General features: G+C 38.8%; 3 protein-coding genes across 4 annotated transcripts; 1 reads left to right on the forward strand and 2 right to left on the reverse strand.

Moving 5' to 3' along the window:
- Nucleotides 1-1368: 1368 nt before the first annotated feature.
- Nucleotides 1369-4524, reverse strand: LOC123506039 (transcription elongation factor 1 homolog). Its single transcript, XM_045257874.1, has 3 exons — nt 4367-4524; nt 3118-3262; nt 1369-2702 (listed from the first exon to the last, which is right to left on the reverse strand). Exons 2-3 carry the CDS (start codon nt 3231-3233, stop codon nt 2570-2572), a joined length of 249 nt encoding a protein of 82 aa, XP_045113809.1. The 5' UTR covers nt 3234-3262; nt 4367-4524; the 3' UTR covers nt 1369-2569.
- Nucleotides 4525-7016: 2492 nt separating this feature from the next.
- Nucleotides 7017-7615, reverse strand: LOC123506038. 2 transcript variants are annotated; one of them, XM_045257873.1, is made up of 2 exons: nt 7303-7615; nt 7017-7144 (listed from the first exon to the last, which is right to left on the reverse strand). In XM_045257873.1, the coding sequence occupies exons 1-2, from the start codon at nt 7577-7579 to the stop codon at nt 7107-7109; spliced, it is 315 nt and encodes a 104-aa protein (XP_045113808.1). In that variant the 5' UTR covers nt 7580-7615; the 3' UTR covers nt 7017-7106. The 2 variants fall into 2 exon arrangements, with proteins under 2 accessions (XP_045113808.1, XP_045113807.1); XM_045257872.1 differs by having other exon boundaries at nt 7024-7141; nt 7300-7615.
- Nucleotides 7616-9725: 2110 nt separating this feature from the next.
- LOC123506000 lies at nt 9726-15929 on the forward strand. Its single transcript, XM_045257808.1, has 2 exons — nt 9726-9863; nt 13985-15929. Exons 1-2 carry the CDS (start codon nt 9726-9728, stop codon nt 15218-15220), a joined length of 1374 nt encoding a protein of 457 aa, XP_045113743.1. The 3' UTR covers nt 15221-15929.
- The last annotated feature ends 258 nt before the right edge of the window (nt 15930-16187 follow it).

The raw sequence follows: 16187 nt of genomic DNA on the forward strand, positions 1-16187 counted from the left end.
GCAGGCCTCCAGGAACGAAGCTATGAGAAGGTACAGGCCCAAACTGTCAAATATCCAGTGATTTAGGGACTTCAAGGACCTGGAAATCCTGTGAACATAGATGGTACTGGATTTTGAGCTGTCTTAGGTTTTCTCACTATTTGCAAAATTTTGATTAACTGACTAATGAAACAGTATCATTAATGAGGCACTGAAGTTCAGATTATAATTATGATGTTTAGGTAACTATGAGTACATGCCTAAAATTTCATGCCCAAGATTAATTAGGGTACTTAACTGCATGGAATTAAAAAGTGTTGGCTGATGAGTGGAGCAAATGGTTGTAGTGTTGGAGTGTAGCTGGACTTTTATGTGCTTAGTGCATGCCTCACTAAACTTTGGACCCTACTCCTACTCAACCCGGGAAGGAACCTTGCAAATCAACACACCCTGAGCAAAATTCTTGGATTCAAATTGATTGTTAACATCCATCATAGATATTGTTTTTGTTGGAAATAATGTCGGATATTAGATTTATCTATGTACAGTACTTTATCAATTTATAGGACACTAGAGAAACAAACTCCTAGTCCTCTCACTGTAGCACCTTTAAATTCCCTCTGGTACTGTGCCAGTGTTCTTGGTCCTTGTTACAGAACATAATACAATGGATTTTAGTATGGTGCTTTGTGACACATCATTTTCATTGGGGCAGATGGAGCTAAGAATGTGAATGATTAGAATTTTGGGCTACTCAGTATGGGATGGCCAGCCCATGAAACTACCTGTGCCACACCACCTTCCAATAATCAAAGAACTCTTGAGAATTCAACTAAAGGTGTGGTAATTTGGCAATGGGAGATCTTCAAGGTGTGAACTTTAGCATAAGTCCCACACTAGTTGGGCCATGAGTGGTCACTAAGACTCCACACAACATGGGCCATGAGGGGCCACCAAAGACCCAGTGGCTTTAAGGTAGCTATCTCATTGTCCTGCCACTACATTATCATCTTAGGTGAAATTCTGCTGTATTGTGTATCAAACATACATAGTTTTAGAACTGTCTATAAAGGAGGCCAGCAATCCCATATGGCCCAGGTAAGAAGGCATCATACACGCCATTCACTCTTAACCCTGCCAGCCCTTGTTGGAAAAGGGCAGTCTTGTGGTCCACCCTGCTAAACCAGTCATGCATAGTACAGCTCACCACAAATCCAACGGCAGACATTGGCGTACCCCTCCCATTCATGATGAGACCATTACCTAATTGCAATATTTCTGACAGTAACAGAACTGTATGTTTAAATTTCTACATACATTGTGACCAATAGCATGTTTATTTACTTATGTATACTTATACACAAAGTAAAAAGTATGTATATTCAAACATGTTCTGTCCCCACTTTATTTGGAATATTTAATTACAGGCCAGCATTCTATTCACATTACAGTAAAGCTGTGAGCCACACTCCTATTTACCTATTTAATATAGGTGCTTTGGTATCTATACACATTTCTGCCACAGGAGGTGCAATGTATGGACTTCATGGCTTCCTGCAGCTTCCCATACTTTCCTGTGTTTTTATGTAGTAGGTAGCCTCTGCCATCCTGGACCTTCCCAATCACTACTGCCTGGCGTAAACTTAACTTTGACTGTAATAACTTCTTGAATAAAATCAAGTGGAAATCAATGTATTCAATAATGGACATCACTGATAAGAGTTGCTAAATATTCAAACCTTTTTTAATTCAAGGTAGCTCAAATGAAATACAAAGTTTCATGCATTCATATGATGGCTTCTTGCAGCTTCCCTTATTTTCTTATGGTTTAATCCATTCATACCAAATTTGGAGATATTGAGGACTTGATAAATTTTGGGATTTTACAAGTTAAGCTTTTACATAACTTAGGCAGGCTATTCACATTTATAAAGCAATTGTAAATGTAGCTTTTTTTTTTCATATCCACTTTCAACATGCAAGTGCCACAATTCTTAGGTAATTAACCTATTCATTAGTTCATTATAGATCTAACTTTTCTCTTTATACATACATTTTCAACATGCATATCTCACTATAAATGGATATTCAACTTTTACATATATTAAGCTTTTAGTTTTGATAGATGCCAGGCTTGAAATGTATTTTTGCATGCACTTGAACAAAATTAACATTATCAATACCAATACCATGAGAATGATAACTCTTTAGTCATTACAATTGCATGATTCTAACAATTGGTTCTGATCCAACAACAGACAAACATGATGAATTCCTATTGGTTCTAATATCTGGTAATAAACAATGGTTGAGTTCCAACATAATAACTATGGTTACATGTCCAAAACTTCCTTGTGATGACATATGGGACCCTTCCTTACATTACACAAATTAGATAGAAAATAAAGATCAACACAGTATCTTTAAAAGTGGAACATACTCTAGAAAAATGCCCTGGAATATTACTACCCAATTCTGCTGCCCGTTAGTATAGGTAACATTCTCTCTCTCTCTCTCTCTCTCTCTCTCTCACACACACACACACACACACACATTCATTCAACTACAGCTGATGAGGAAGCACCTCACATCAATTGGCAGTTTCACAAGCATCAATCCATTCATTATACACATCCACAGGCTCCGAGAGATAGTTTATAGAACACTGGAAGTCCTCCAGGCAAACTCGGCAAGAGACTCTCCCAGCGTTTCTTGGTTTATCCCTGCAGCACAAAAGACAAAGCAGTTTAATAACTGGTAAAATACTAAATTACAAATATGCTTGTCAATTAATGATGATAATGACACTTCCTCTATTCATCCCTTCTGGTAAACCTTGGAACTCTCTACCTGTTTCTGTATTTCCATCTTATGACCTGAACTCATTAAAGAAGGAGGCTTCAAGACATTTATTCCATTCTTTAGGCTAACTTTCTCAGATCTTGGGGACTGGAATTTAAGTGTGTCGTTTCGTTTAAGCATTTTTTGCCCTTACCCAGATTTTCCCTTACATAAAAAAAGAAAAAATATAAACCACTGATATCTGCAAACAGTGTAGTAATGATAATTCAGTAGTAATTGCAATGCCAGTCTTTCCCAGACAGGCCATACACAAAATAAGAGAGGCGTCACACTCACATTTTGACGTCACAGGACTTCTCATGGTTACAGAATGGGCAATTAAACTGTGTGTCGAGAGGCTGGATGTTCTTCCTCTTTGGGGGCGGCTTTCTCTTTGACTTGCGGCGACCCATTGCAGTGGCACAGCAGACGTTCCTTTGAACTGATGGACGGAAAGTGTTTGTTCACTGTAAGCTTTGAGGTATACAGATTACTGAGGCGGTGGCATAGTGGATACGGTGGTGAGCGTGGGATCGGGCAGACGTCCACGCGTAGGTTCGAATTCCACCACGTACAGCCTTAAAACACTTTGCCATTTGTCGAGTGGTTTAAAGTTACCTACATATCACCATGATGCCCAGGTTCTAGGTGGTTACACTCAAGATGAGCTTGGGTGGTGATATGGGCCCTAATATGGGTACCACTATAAATAAAATTGCCTGCGCCACTAATGGGCGGAAGCTGAACAGCGTTTCCCATACACTCTTCAAGTGTGCCTACAGGCGCTATAGGCCTTACCATAAAAAAAAAAAAAAAAAAAATTTAATTGGTGTATGACAGGTGGCTGGCAATCAAAAAGAAAAAGAGATACCTAGCAACCTCCAATGACATTATGCAAAAGAGGAAGGGAAATAACTGGAATATCTGTTCTGGAATACAAATACTAGAGATGAAACACTAAAACTATGTGTATTATTGTAAAAAGTTATTTCTTAATTTGCCTCACCTCAAAACAAAATACAGAAAATGGATACAAGTAGGATTGTTCAAGCTTAATAACCTTCTATTCAAAATATGACAGGAAGAGACTATCTAGTTTGTTGATAGTAGTAATAGCAGGTAACCCTAAATTGCCAATACGCTCAGAGTCAACAATGGTCGTATTTATGTCTATATGAGGAAGAAATGCCTAATCATTCCAATTAATCACCACCTATAAAGAAAGCAGGAAGGCACTGGGGCTTGCAAGTATATAAATAGTGGAGCATTTTGAAAAAAAGTTGTAACCAAAAGTAATAGTTGTTGGAACCTTGCTGGTATATTTCTTTACGGCGTACCTTTACACAACAATGGGCATTAAGACAAGTAGAATCAACCATTCCACAATGATATCTAAAATTTATCCAATTTCTTGCGTACGCTATGCTATCTTGTATGCAACTATAATTCACATGTAGAGAAGCGGAATGGAGTCATCAATGTTCATACGTATGTCTGTAAGAAGGAGAAATGTCTCATTATCCCACTTCATTATCCCGACACACACCTGGAAACAGACAGAGGCAGTGAGATGCACCTCGTCCCCTCACGTTCCCTCTCCGCGGCCGCAGCTTGTAAACAAAAGCAGCACTGCAGCAGTTGTGGCAGAGTTGCCAGTTCGTGGACTGTGTTGCCGCGGAATCCCATCAAAACGAGCCCAAAAACCAGCGACCCGAATCTTAAAAACAGGTAAATAAATAAATAAATAAATAGAATAGAAAAAAAATAATCGTCAGAAGAATATATGTTTGATACGCAAAATCACTGACAGTAGTATCTATAAGATAAGGGGAAAACATAACATAAATAATAGGATAACAAAGGGCCACCAGGGCCCATCTAGGTTATCCTGTATCCGTCGCACAGCGACCTCGTCATCAGTACTTAAAGATACACTTACAAGTACACAATACATTATATACTAATTCTAAATATTTGGCCCATTAACAGGGCTAAGTCCTGCAGCGAAATCCTCTACAATTTGTGGTCCCCATACATGGGGATCATGTCTTATTTAACTATAGTAAATTTCTTATAAAAACTATCATGCAGTGCTATACATAATTATAAATCTAATAAATTTAAGTGCTTATCTAATCTGTTTTTAAACATTGTCAAACTAGTGCTATTTACAACCGTCTCTGGCAATGCATTCCAGAAGTCTACCACTCTATGACTAAAGAAATATTTTCTTATATCTAACCTGCAGCCTTGCTTTCTAATCTTCCTGCCATGATTTCTAGTCCTATTTCCCTCCTCTAAGGTAAAGAAAGATCTCACATCTATGTAGTTTGTATCTGAGAACATTTTAAATAACTCTATCATATCCCTCTTATACATCTCCTCTCAAATGAAAACATGTTTAATTCCTTTAATCTATCTCTATACTCCAGGCGCTTTAATGCTGGTATCATCCTAGTTGCTCTTCTCTGAACTGCTTCTAACATGTTGATATCCTGCCTATAGTGGGGTGACCAGGCCTGTATGCAATACTCTAAATGGGGCCTAACATAGGAATTATATAAGCTACGCACCACTTCCTTACTTTTATAACTAACATTTCTATTTATAAAACCCAGGATCCTATTTGCCCTATTTCTTGCTTCTAAACATTGCTTTGAAAATTTCATAGTCCTGTCTATCACTACTCCTAAATCCTTTCCTTCCTCTACTGCCTCTAGCCAACATCCCTCCATCTCATAGTTAAAGTTTGTGTTGTCTTTACCTAAATGCATAACCTGACACTTATCAGAATTAAACTCCATCTGCCACCTGTCTGCCCATGCTATCAGCCTGTCCAGGTCTCGTTGTACATCTGTTATGATATGTCTTTTTTTTTTTAATCTGCTATGAAATATATTTAGCCTATATACATATGTACCGATATGATATATAGGTACAACTACCTACTGCTGCTGCTGTTACTACTACTATTACTACTACTACTACTACTACTACTACTACTACTACTACTACTACTACTACAGCTACTATACGCACTACTACTCTCGTACGTCCTACTACTACTACTAATTAATATCTTGTTCATTGAATGATAGAACTTCAAAGAACTGAGCTGGAGTCAGAGTGAAATACTATACTATCCAAATTTCCCTCATCCATTTCTAGCTCTTGAATAAGATGATGATATTCACCACATTTCCGTCATTTCATATTTGCTTAACATTATTATTCAAGGCTAATGATAACATTAATAGTACTCCTCTTCCTACTCCTCCTCATGTCTTTAGTGCACTAAGGCAGCAGAACTGTATGTTGTTCTGGAGGCGCTCCATGTGGCGACTCTCCATAAGAATGTTTATTTCTTTGTTGACAGCCAGACTACATTGTATGCTCTTCAATCTACCTCCCCCATGGACTGTGATCTAGTTAATAAGTGTCTTGATCTCATCCACGCCCTAGAAGGTGCTGGTGCTACGGTCTGTTTCACCTGGATACCCTCTCATATGGATATCACGCTAAATGAAAAGGCAGACCGGCTTGCTCAATGTGCCCTTCAGGACGACACAGTGGACCCTGGCACTGAGTATACTCTGGGCTATGTTAAGAGTAACATTAAGGACTTTGTACATAGTAGCATTGGTGATCAGTTGGAGCTTTGTTGCCATAGAGGCAGTGGCACTAGTTCATATGTACATACGTACATATGTACATGTACGTACGTACGTGTCTCCCAGATCTGTGCTTACACCTATGAGAGACATACTGCATCACATGACAGGGTGGCAATGAGGCTCAGATTAGGCTATAAATACTTTTGGGATGTCAGTGCTTCTCCTGGTGTATGCTGTGTGTTGTATGCTGCACCAAGGGGACACTGCGTCATTATCATGGAATGTCCTCTTGTACCCGCCATAGGGTAGGATAGGTACATTATACACCATTATAGAAATATGATGCAATCTTTCGTAATGTGGTGCAACATTTCTGAATGCTGACCTCGTCTTTTCCTTATGGGCCTGTCACACCTTAACGTTTTAGAGAACGTATGGCTAGCGTATGGAAAACGGTGGCACACGCTCAGCATACGCTTGAATAAGTTATGGGTACGCTGCTCCATCGTTAGGGTACGTTGAAGTACGGTGGCGTACGGTGCCGTACGTCGTCGTACGCAGGGACAGCGAGAAGTTTTTGAGCATGCACAAAATTCTCGACGTATGCCAGCGTGTGGCCAGTACGTTATGCATACGCTGGGGATAAGTTAAAGGCACGTTAGGCGATCGTTATCATTCGTTCTCTGATCGTTCCTCACGCGTTGTATTCATTAAGTCACAATGGACAGCGTGCATCCAGAACGAAACCACCCTTGCAGATGATCGTGTTTTCCCATAATTTTAGCCTGATCTTCCCATAATTTGGTTTTCTTGTCAACACGTCTGTAGTCAGTCTTCTTTACATTCCACAGTATGTCATTTTCTCTCACAAAGTCACACATTATCTGTTCTTCTTCAGGATCCAAACAAAACTGAGTCTTCTTGGCTCTCTTTTTCATATCATGTGGTTGTAGAGTAGAGGTCGATGCAGCAGAGGATGCGGTGGAGCCTGCAGGGGAGGCATCTCTTCGCGGTGGCGAAGATGAGTCACGCCCATCTCTATCACCCAAGACGTCCGAGACTAGAGGTGAAGGTGACAGTGTGGGTGTCTTGCGACCACGGCCGCGGCCCCGTGCTGGTTTCTTGGTCGGTGACCTCTTGCCCATGGCTGGTATAGTTGTGACACGATAGTCCTTGCAGCAACCTTTTATGCAGTTGACATGCGTCACGTGATCGAGGACGTACGATACTCGATTGTTACGCGTATGCTACTCGATCGTTACCTGTTAGTTCGTTCCTCACACGTTCCTCACGCGCTGAGTACGTTCCCTGATCGTTGTCTTATACGCTCTGCATACGTCGACAACGCGCCGAAAAACGAAGAGTTCAGCGTACGCCACCGTTTAACATGTTTACCATACGCTAGCCATACGTTCTCTAAAACGTTAAGGTGTGACAGGCCCTTTCTACTTATAAAACTAATCAGGTAGTTGTTGCATTCATGATTGACTCAGATAAATAAAACAAATTAATATTATCTCCATAGGTATGATGCATTTTATCTAGGTATCACTACCAGTGAGAAATAAATGTAATGAACGACACAATACACCCAGTTGAGATTTCCCTTGTCACATGACCGACGTCCTGTGTCAGCATCGCAGTGTTTCCCAACCTTTTCGCAGCGATTACCCAAAAATACAATTTCACAATCATCCATTACCCCAATGAACAAATACTCGTAATATAGGAAAAAAAGTAACTATATTTCATACTTCAAAAGCAGACACAATAGAAACTATGCAACACAATAATGCAAATCTATAATACGAAAAGAAGTAATTTTAGTTCATACATAGAAAGCAGAAAAAATATATAGAAATCTTCATTGAAATTATATGAAAATGTAAACTGATTGCCTCATCCCATGCCAAACATCCATTACCCCAAAAATATGGGGTCATTACCCCACTGGGGTAATTTACCCCTAGGTTGGGAACCACTGAATTCTAGAGGCTGGACGCTGCGACACCGGCGAAGGGCGAAGGCAGAAAGAGTATGGCGGCGACTGAGGAAGATTAGTGTTTTGATGTGTCAAGTGTGTGTGTGTGTGTGTGTCTAACCTGTGTGCTGTCGGGAATTAAGTGACTGTGAACTCAGTGACATTACGAACACTTACCCGAGTTTTAAAACACGCTTTCCGTAAGTACTAGTACGTGTGTGTGGACAGCATTTGTAAATTTGTACATAATATACAAACTTTTATATACTGAGTTTTTCTTCTACATCTGGGTTGCTTAAGAACACCAAAACTACCAATGAAACCGCTCGGCTGAACAACAGATAAAAACAATAAACTTAATAACTTTATGTGGGCCTACAGAATCTACAGTGGCCTACTACCCAAAGAAAGTTAAGATCTCTATACATAAAAAGGCTTAACACTTTTATTGCTAAATTTAGGCCGCAAGGTCAACATGACTTGTATACCTTCATTGACCATATCCTAGTAGACTCAGTCACTCTCAGGGATATACTCAAGGAATATCCTCATTTTGCTCCCAGACTGTAGGATGTTTATGCAATAAGGCGTGCAATATTTGTATTTATTTATTTACTTATATTATATTCCTGTAATGTAAACTATACATAATATTGTTTTATTTTTTTTTATACTTTACCCTTATGTCTTTGTCGAGGGGCTGGGTGGCAAGATCCATCCTCCTCCTTTGTTGTATTTAATTACTAATGCAACAATAATTAAATGTATCAGTCAATCAATCAGTGTGACCTAGTGGAAAATGAGACCGCGAGATCCTAATTAGATCACATCGTCGTGATGATCCTCCTAAAGCCTTATCACAGCCGGGTAGCAAGTGCCTTCGAAATTTCAAGCTTTCCCCTCCTATATGCTGCGACCATCTATGCACCCCCATGCAACTGTGCAAAAAATCTGCTATTGTCGTTTTTCCCCTGCCAATTCAAGCCAAACATAGCCCAATTGGGCTAGTAAACCGCGGAACGTGGCAATTCTGACTGCGCGGGAAATTTTTTTCACGGCGCATTTTGCACAATTTCTTCGGCTCCTGTGAGTTTTGACTGAGCTTAATGAGGCTATCTGAAGAAATTTTGAGACATAGAAAAAAAAAGAATAATGAACAGAAAAAAAAGATAAGTAATTATCCTTAACACCTCTAACCACAAAAACCATGCCATGATTCTGTTTCACATTTAGCGGTCCAATTAAGCTTAATCTAAGTATTTTCTATGTCTTTAATTTAGTTCAAGGAGTTTTAATATGTTGCTCTAACAATGCAGTGTTGGACCGTTGGTAACTTTGCAATGTTGGAGGGTTCTTGGGTGTCGGTGATCCAAACAAACATTGCGCGCGGTTACCACCCACAGTTTCACTCTCACCAGCCTTCCTCGCAGCTGTATATCCACTATCCAGTATGTAGTACACGTGGCACATCTGGTAGTCTTCAAAATTTTCGGCAATCCTTACTATCGGTCCTTGTCATTATCACAAAAGTCATGATACAACAGTATGTTGTGTTGTGGTAGTATACTCACTGTGACTACTTCACGTTTATTTCTCTCTCTCTCTCTCTCTCTCTCTCTCTCTCTCTCTCTCTCTCTCTCTCTCTCTCTCTCTCTCTCTCTCTCTCTCTCTCTCTCTCTCCTATTTTTTCTTTTTTACTTGTATTGATGCTTTTGAAAATCAGCACATCGCGCCAGAAACAGATGACGTTTCGGCATTCTAGGGGGTTAGGTTAGTTTAGATTTTGAGTTTGGTTAGCTTAGATTAAGTTTGTTTTGGTATAGTTGATTGGGGATATCAAAATAGACTACATTTCACGTTTCCTAAAGAATTTAAGGTATTACTCCAGAGTTTCACCACAATCAGCTACATGTTTTTTTTACCCACCTCAAGAGATAGAGCTCCTCATTACGAGTAATTTGAACCCCATATATACTAGGTGCAACCTTTTAGTTTAGGTTTAGTTAGGTTAGGTTAGATTAGGTTAAATAAGGTTCTTCTCTGGACAAAACTAATTTTTTTCTGGTAGATTTTGACTTGTTTTTAATTAATTTACCAGTTGTTTTTCATGCAAATCATAATATGTTTCGGGGCTGTAAAAAAAAAATAGGTTGATTTGCGCCAAAAACAAGTGGTATTTTAATTAAAAAGCAACCCAAAATCTACCAGAAAAAAATTGTTTCGTCCAGAAAGGACAAGGTGGTGAAACTCTGGAGGTTTACCGAATTTAATGAGATACCCATCTTGCCACATCAGCTACAAGCATGAAATTTGCGTAACATAACATGTGAAAGGGTCGGCGACCTTGCTGTAAACATAGGAAAATTGTGGGGCATGTGTAAATAAGCAATCAAGAGTGTGGTGAAATTAGAGATTTTCTAAGTTCATCAGTGAAATTTTTTAGGTGTTTTGTTAGGTTAGGTTAGGTTAATGCCTTAGTGGTGGGTCCTGGGGAGGGTGCAGTCCCCTTGGCTTGGATAGTTTATTTTAGAAGAATTCAGAATATTAACTGGTGGGTGGTTGAAAGGGGGCAAGGAATGCAGAGGTATTATAAATAATTACTATAAAAGGAGATTCTTCAGTGTAACATGTACTGTATCTCAATTAGGAATTCTTTACCAGCTGACATTGTTGCTGCTGCCAGACTGTTTTCTCTTAAAAGACTGTTGAATGATGTGTGACCAATATTTTTATATGATTATGTTGAGTAAGAAAAAGGTCTGCATATAATTGTTATGTTACAAACAACACTGAAGGTACATAACTCAGTTCTATTCATCTTATTGTATATTTAGAGGTTTCTTATACATAATCTGTTGAAGTGAGGTACCTGTCATTCTGGGACTTCCTTTGTTTAAGTAGTGTCTGTATGTTGGCTGGTTTAGTCATGTCCAAGGATAGCCAACTAGGCAAGAGTACCCAATCTGAGTAGTCAATCAACTACAAATTGATAATGGGTTAGTATATTGAGTATCCCAGACCTGCTGTCATGCCAGCCCTCCTAACAAACATTACAATGATAAATAGATAAAGTACCCCTGCCAAGAAGGTAAAATTTTGGTAAATGGTAAATTTCATAATAGGATCAAAATGTATTTTGAGTACAAAACTATGATATTTGTTATTGTATTTTATGCAATAGATGATTTTGAGCACAGAATATATCAGAAAAACTTTGTTTGCCTCTTCTCTACCATCATGCCATACAATTTCATGGACTCCTAATCCTTCCCATGCTCACTATCTTGAATGTTTCAAGATATTCACTGTTTGGTTATGAATACAAAGTCACTGCTGCATACCTCTCACTTGACTCTGAATTTTTTAATTACTTAATTTCCAAAGTGGAGCACATCCTAACTTACCATTCATGGAAATCTCCATTTCTGGAGACTCCCATGTTTACCACTAGCTTTGTCTCTCCTTTCCCTTTTAAACCATCACAATGAACTAGTTAGTATTTAATTTTGCATTCCTCCACAACCTGGAGCAGTTGATGCAACACCCTATGCATATTCCTGACTGTCTTGGAGATACGCCTAATATTCTTGCTCTTCCTCCTCTCTAATCATTCTGCTTATGCTCTCATTCTCTTCTCCATTGGGCTTCTTCGATCACAACCTCATACTGTACTTGTATCTTATCTTATCACTCCAATCCTTCCTCAGTATGCTACAAAGCAGAGATACTTCTGGTATTTTGTCTCTCCTAATTGGAGGACCTGAGGAAGTATTATGCTGATTTTCCTTGGAATGACTACTATAATCCGGCACAAAGCCTTCTCTCTGTAATTTTATCTCAGGTTTTATTTATGAACATTCTTTTGCTGCTGTGGTATATGGTCTCTGTTCTTTTAAGTCTCTTAACAGTGGTGTTCCTCAGGTCTCTTTCTTTTCACCCACACTCTTCCTATTATTAATCAATGATCTAAACCAAACTTCTTGTCCTTTCCACTCCTCAGCTGATGATATCATCCTGAACTTCTCCATGTCTTTTCTTAGACATCTAATCCCTCAGGGAGTAAACAACTCATACAGGGAAGCTACAAAACATCTGACTTTGATCTTTAAAATTTTTTATTAGAGCAGAGCAAACTTCATATAGTTCAGTACCTTAAAAATTCAATTCTTCCATCTATTAACTCGAAACAACCTTCCAGACAACAATCCCCTCTTCTCTAATGGCACTCAGCTGTCCCCATCTTCAACACTGAACATTCTTGGTCTGTCCTTTACTCATAATCTAAACTGGAAATCTCACGTCTCATCATTAGCTAAAACAATTTCTATAAAGTTCAGTATTTTGAGTCATCTCTTCCATTTTCTCTCATGCCTTTGGCTGCAAACTCTGTATAGAGGCCTTATCTCTCCATGTAGGGAGTATGCTTCACATGTATACCGTTCCAACCATACTGTTATTTTATACAGGGTGGAATCAAAAGTTTTTGTCTTATCAACTCATTTTCTCTACCTATCTACAGTTTCTTTCATCACTGTAATGTTGCATCTCTTTCCTACCGCTATCTTTGCACTAGGTGCTCTTCTGATCTTACTCAGGACACCTCCCATCCTCCTGTGGCCTCGCTGTAGTAGATGTTCTTCTTTCTCTCGCTTTTATTTTACTCACCTCCCTGATGCATGAGTTAACCAGTCTTCTCAATTATTAATCCATTATTTTAGTTAATTTCGGAACTCCCTGTCTCCTGTATTTCACCCTTCTATGACTTGGACTCTTTGAAGGAGATTTTAAGACACTTATCCTCTGATATTTGATAATTCTGTTTGATATTGCTCTGGGAGCTGGCATTTGAGTCTCTCTCTCTCTCTCTCTCTCTCTCTCTCTCTCTCTCTCTCTCTCTCTCTCTCTCTCTCTCTCTCTCTCTCTCTCTCTCTCTCTCTCTCTCTCTCTCTCTCTCTCTCTCTCTCTCTCTCTCTCTCTCTCTCTCTCTCTCTCTCTCTCTCTCTCTCTCTCTCTCTCTCTCTCTCTCTCTCTCTCTCTCTCTCTCTCTCTCTCTCTCTCTCTCTCTCTCTCTCTCTCTCTCTCTCTCTCTCTCTCTCTTAAATAATCCCTGGCCAGTGACTTCTTACATGAAATGAAAACAAGAAATAATAATGACAAATGGTAAAGCTGGATTCACTGTAACACCCCAACCAACATAATTTTAAGTGTTGTGTGTCTGTCTCTTGACTACATGGCTATAAGTGGCTTTTCAAAATAAAATCTGACAAATATTTACCTGCATAACAGAGGAAGGGAAGAAAGTGAAACTTTTCACCCCTCAGTCTAGTCTACTCTTAGTCTGTGTAATAATGAGGAGCTTTTCAATACTAAAACTAACCAAGCATTATAATCTGATTGAGACAGTGTCATGAGTAGGCCTACTGGCTTCTTGCACAATTCCTGGGGTTTATGTTTTTTATAAAGAGGGAAAGACATGCTCTTTTTTCTCAAATGATTTAAGAGTAGTTAGAAAGTTGGTAAATTTCATACCTGCCAATTAGTAGAATGATGTATGAACTTCATTTTGCAGGCCCCATACAAGCCTCAGCTGTTTCATCCAACTGATGTGTGCCACTACAGAGAAGACATGGCAGAATCTCAGACTTGTCTCAGGGAGTTGAAGAACAATCGAAAAGTTCAGAATGTAGAGGCAACCTGCAATAGCTGTATTATAAAAGTAAAAGGAAAGGATGCCCTCACACATCTCTTCTTTGGACCTCTGCAATGTGCCAACTGTTTGTTTAGTATGAACAACTGTCAGAGCTTTAGGAGGAATTACCCAGCAGCTGGAAAGTGCCCAAAGACTAGAAGACCTCACTCTATGACAAAATGGGTAAAGCCTGTGTTGAATTACCTCAATTATTGTGCCCGTAAAGAAATTGTCATCTCCAGTTCCTATGACAGTAATAAATCTAGGAGTACTGATATATTGAATGATATAGCCACATCATATCTGAGATCACTGTTGCCTCTAAAGGACATAATGCCCTGGAGATTAGCCTTTAGGGATCCATCAATTCAAACAATCATGAGAACTATGGTCTTATTATCTGAATCTCAGGAATCAGAATCCCAAAATAAGATAATGCAGCAGAGTCAGACAGAAAGTACCCAGAAAATTAGCTCACATTTGACTACCTCGGCATCACTTGCATTACCAAAATTCAGTTCTCAGAAGAGAAAAGTAATGCAAGAGAGAGACAAACAACAAAGTACACTACCAAAACAAGAGCACCTGAACAACCCTCTAGTCATTGCTCATGCTACAAGAACATCACAAGAAAAGACTGAGGTAAGAGAGAAAGAGAGTAGCAAGATCAAACACAAAGATCTTCCACTAGTAACTCAAGCACCAAAGATATCAACGTCACAGGAAAACAAGACAAGGCAAAACAGTACAAAAGATGCCAGCTGGGACAATACCATGGCTGACAGCAAACAGGTGGTAACGGAAAGAATATCAGAACTTAGTGTCAAGAATTTTACTAGTGGTCTGTCTCTGAGTAAGAGAAAAGAAAAACCAAGAAAAGAAGGAAAGAAACCTTACTTGGATGTTATACCAAAAAATGTGTTGCACTCCATGAATTATCTGGTTGTACAGCTCTCACCACAGCTGTGTCTTGAAGAGTGTCCAAATTGTTACTGTCCATTCAATGCTGAGATGTGTTATGTGAATACCTCCACATGTGTTTTAGACTTATTGTGTGCTGACTGTGACCTTGCAGTGTATATAGTGCCAAAGGACCTTTATGGTGAGCCAGAATAGCAGTGCACCACCTGGCTTAGTGAACATCAGTAACATCATTTTGAGTAATTATAGTTTGAAGATGATGAAGGTGGAGTAACATAATGCAGTTGTGAATCGGTAATGATTATCATACATCAATGTAATGGTTTTTCCTTATAGTTTTTAGTGATATACACATTTATTAAAAAAAAAATTTTAATTGAATATACAAAAGAAATAAGCCCATTGTTTTGTGGTTACTCAACATTATAAATATTTTTTTTAAAATTATGCCAGCATATAAGCTTGCTATGTTTAAGTAATCAAATATAGAAGCTTTTACAGCCTCTGGCCTACACACAGATTTCTATGAATTTATAAGAAAAATAATTTTATGCAAAAATTCTTTGGTATGAAAAGCAAATTAATCATATGTTGAATGCATATGTTGATAATGACAAGAAGAATAGCATAAGATGGAAGACAGTCAGGATTGATAATTCAGGAAGTTGTCATCCGAGTCAGTCTCTGTCTCCTCAGTAACTTCATCCTGTTGTACTTAGTCTACAGTGGTTGCTGATGAATATATCCACAAAAAGGGCGGGTGAGCTTGTGTAATATACTTTGTGAGATGTGTGACATCCTGAAGTTTTTTTCTTTTGACACTCCTGTTCACTATCAGATTATTTGCATTGCCATTGTTCTGTGTATTTTCTCAGTTTAAATCTATATATACTCCACTTGCAAAGAATTTTTTTTTTTTTTTTTACATTATGGCCTACGTATAGCGCTGGCAGACATACTTGAAGAGCATGTATTTACCTAGTTGTAGTTGTATGTGTGGAAAGCGCTGTTAAGTTTCCATCCATAAGTGGCACAGACAATTTTATTTATAGTGGGAGCCATATTAGGGCCCATATCACCACCTAAACACATCTTTGATGTGTTTAGAGTCTGGCACAAATCTTTAATTTCTAAACTACCCTCCTACGGATTCTATCCTTCT

This window comes from Portunus trituberculatus, chromosome 19 (assembly GCF_017591435.1).
Source record: "Portunus trituberculatus isolate SZX2019 chromosome 19, ASM1759143v1, whole genome shotgun sequence".
NCBI classification, from domain to species: domain Eukaryota; kingdom Metazoa; phylum Arthropoda; class Malacostraca; order Decapoda; family Portunidae; genus Portunus; species Portunus trituberculatus.

Excerpts from the sequence above, each read along its gene's own strand:
- LOC123506039 (XM_045257874.1), bottom strand. The coding sequence starts at position 3,233 with ATGGGTCGCCGCAAGTCAAAGAGAAAGCCGCCCCCAAAGAGGAAGAAC. Across the intron at positions 2,703-3,117 it reads AAGTCCTGTGACGTCAAAAT|GGATAAACCAAGAAACGCTG; the intron begins GTGAGTGTGACG and ends TTTGTGCTGCAG.
- LOC123506038 (XM_045257873.1), bottom strand. The coding sequence starts at position 7,579 with ATGGGCAAGAGGTCACCGACCAAGAAACCAGCACGGGGCCGCGGCCGT. Across the intron at positions 7,145-7,302 it reads ACAGATAATGTGTGACTTTG|TGAATACAACGCGTGAGGAA; the intron begins TGAGAGAAAATG and ends ATTGTGACTTAA.
- LOC123506000 (XM_045257808.1), top strand. The coding sequence starts at position 9,726 with ATGCAGTGTTGGACCGTTGGTAACTTTGCAATGTTGGAGGGTTCTTGG. Across the intron at positions 9,864-13,984 it reads AGCTGTATATCCACTATCCA|GCCCCATACAAGCCTCAGCT; the intron begins GTATGTAGTACA and ends TTCATTTTGCAG.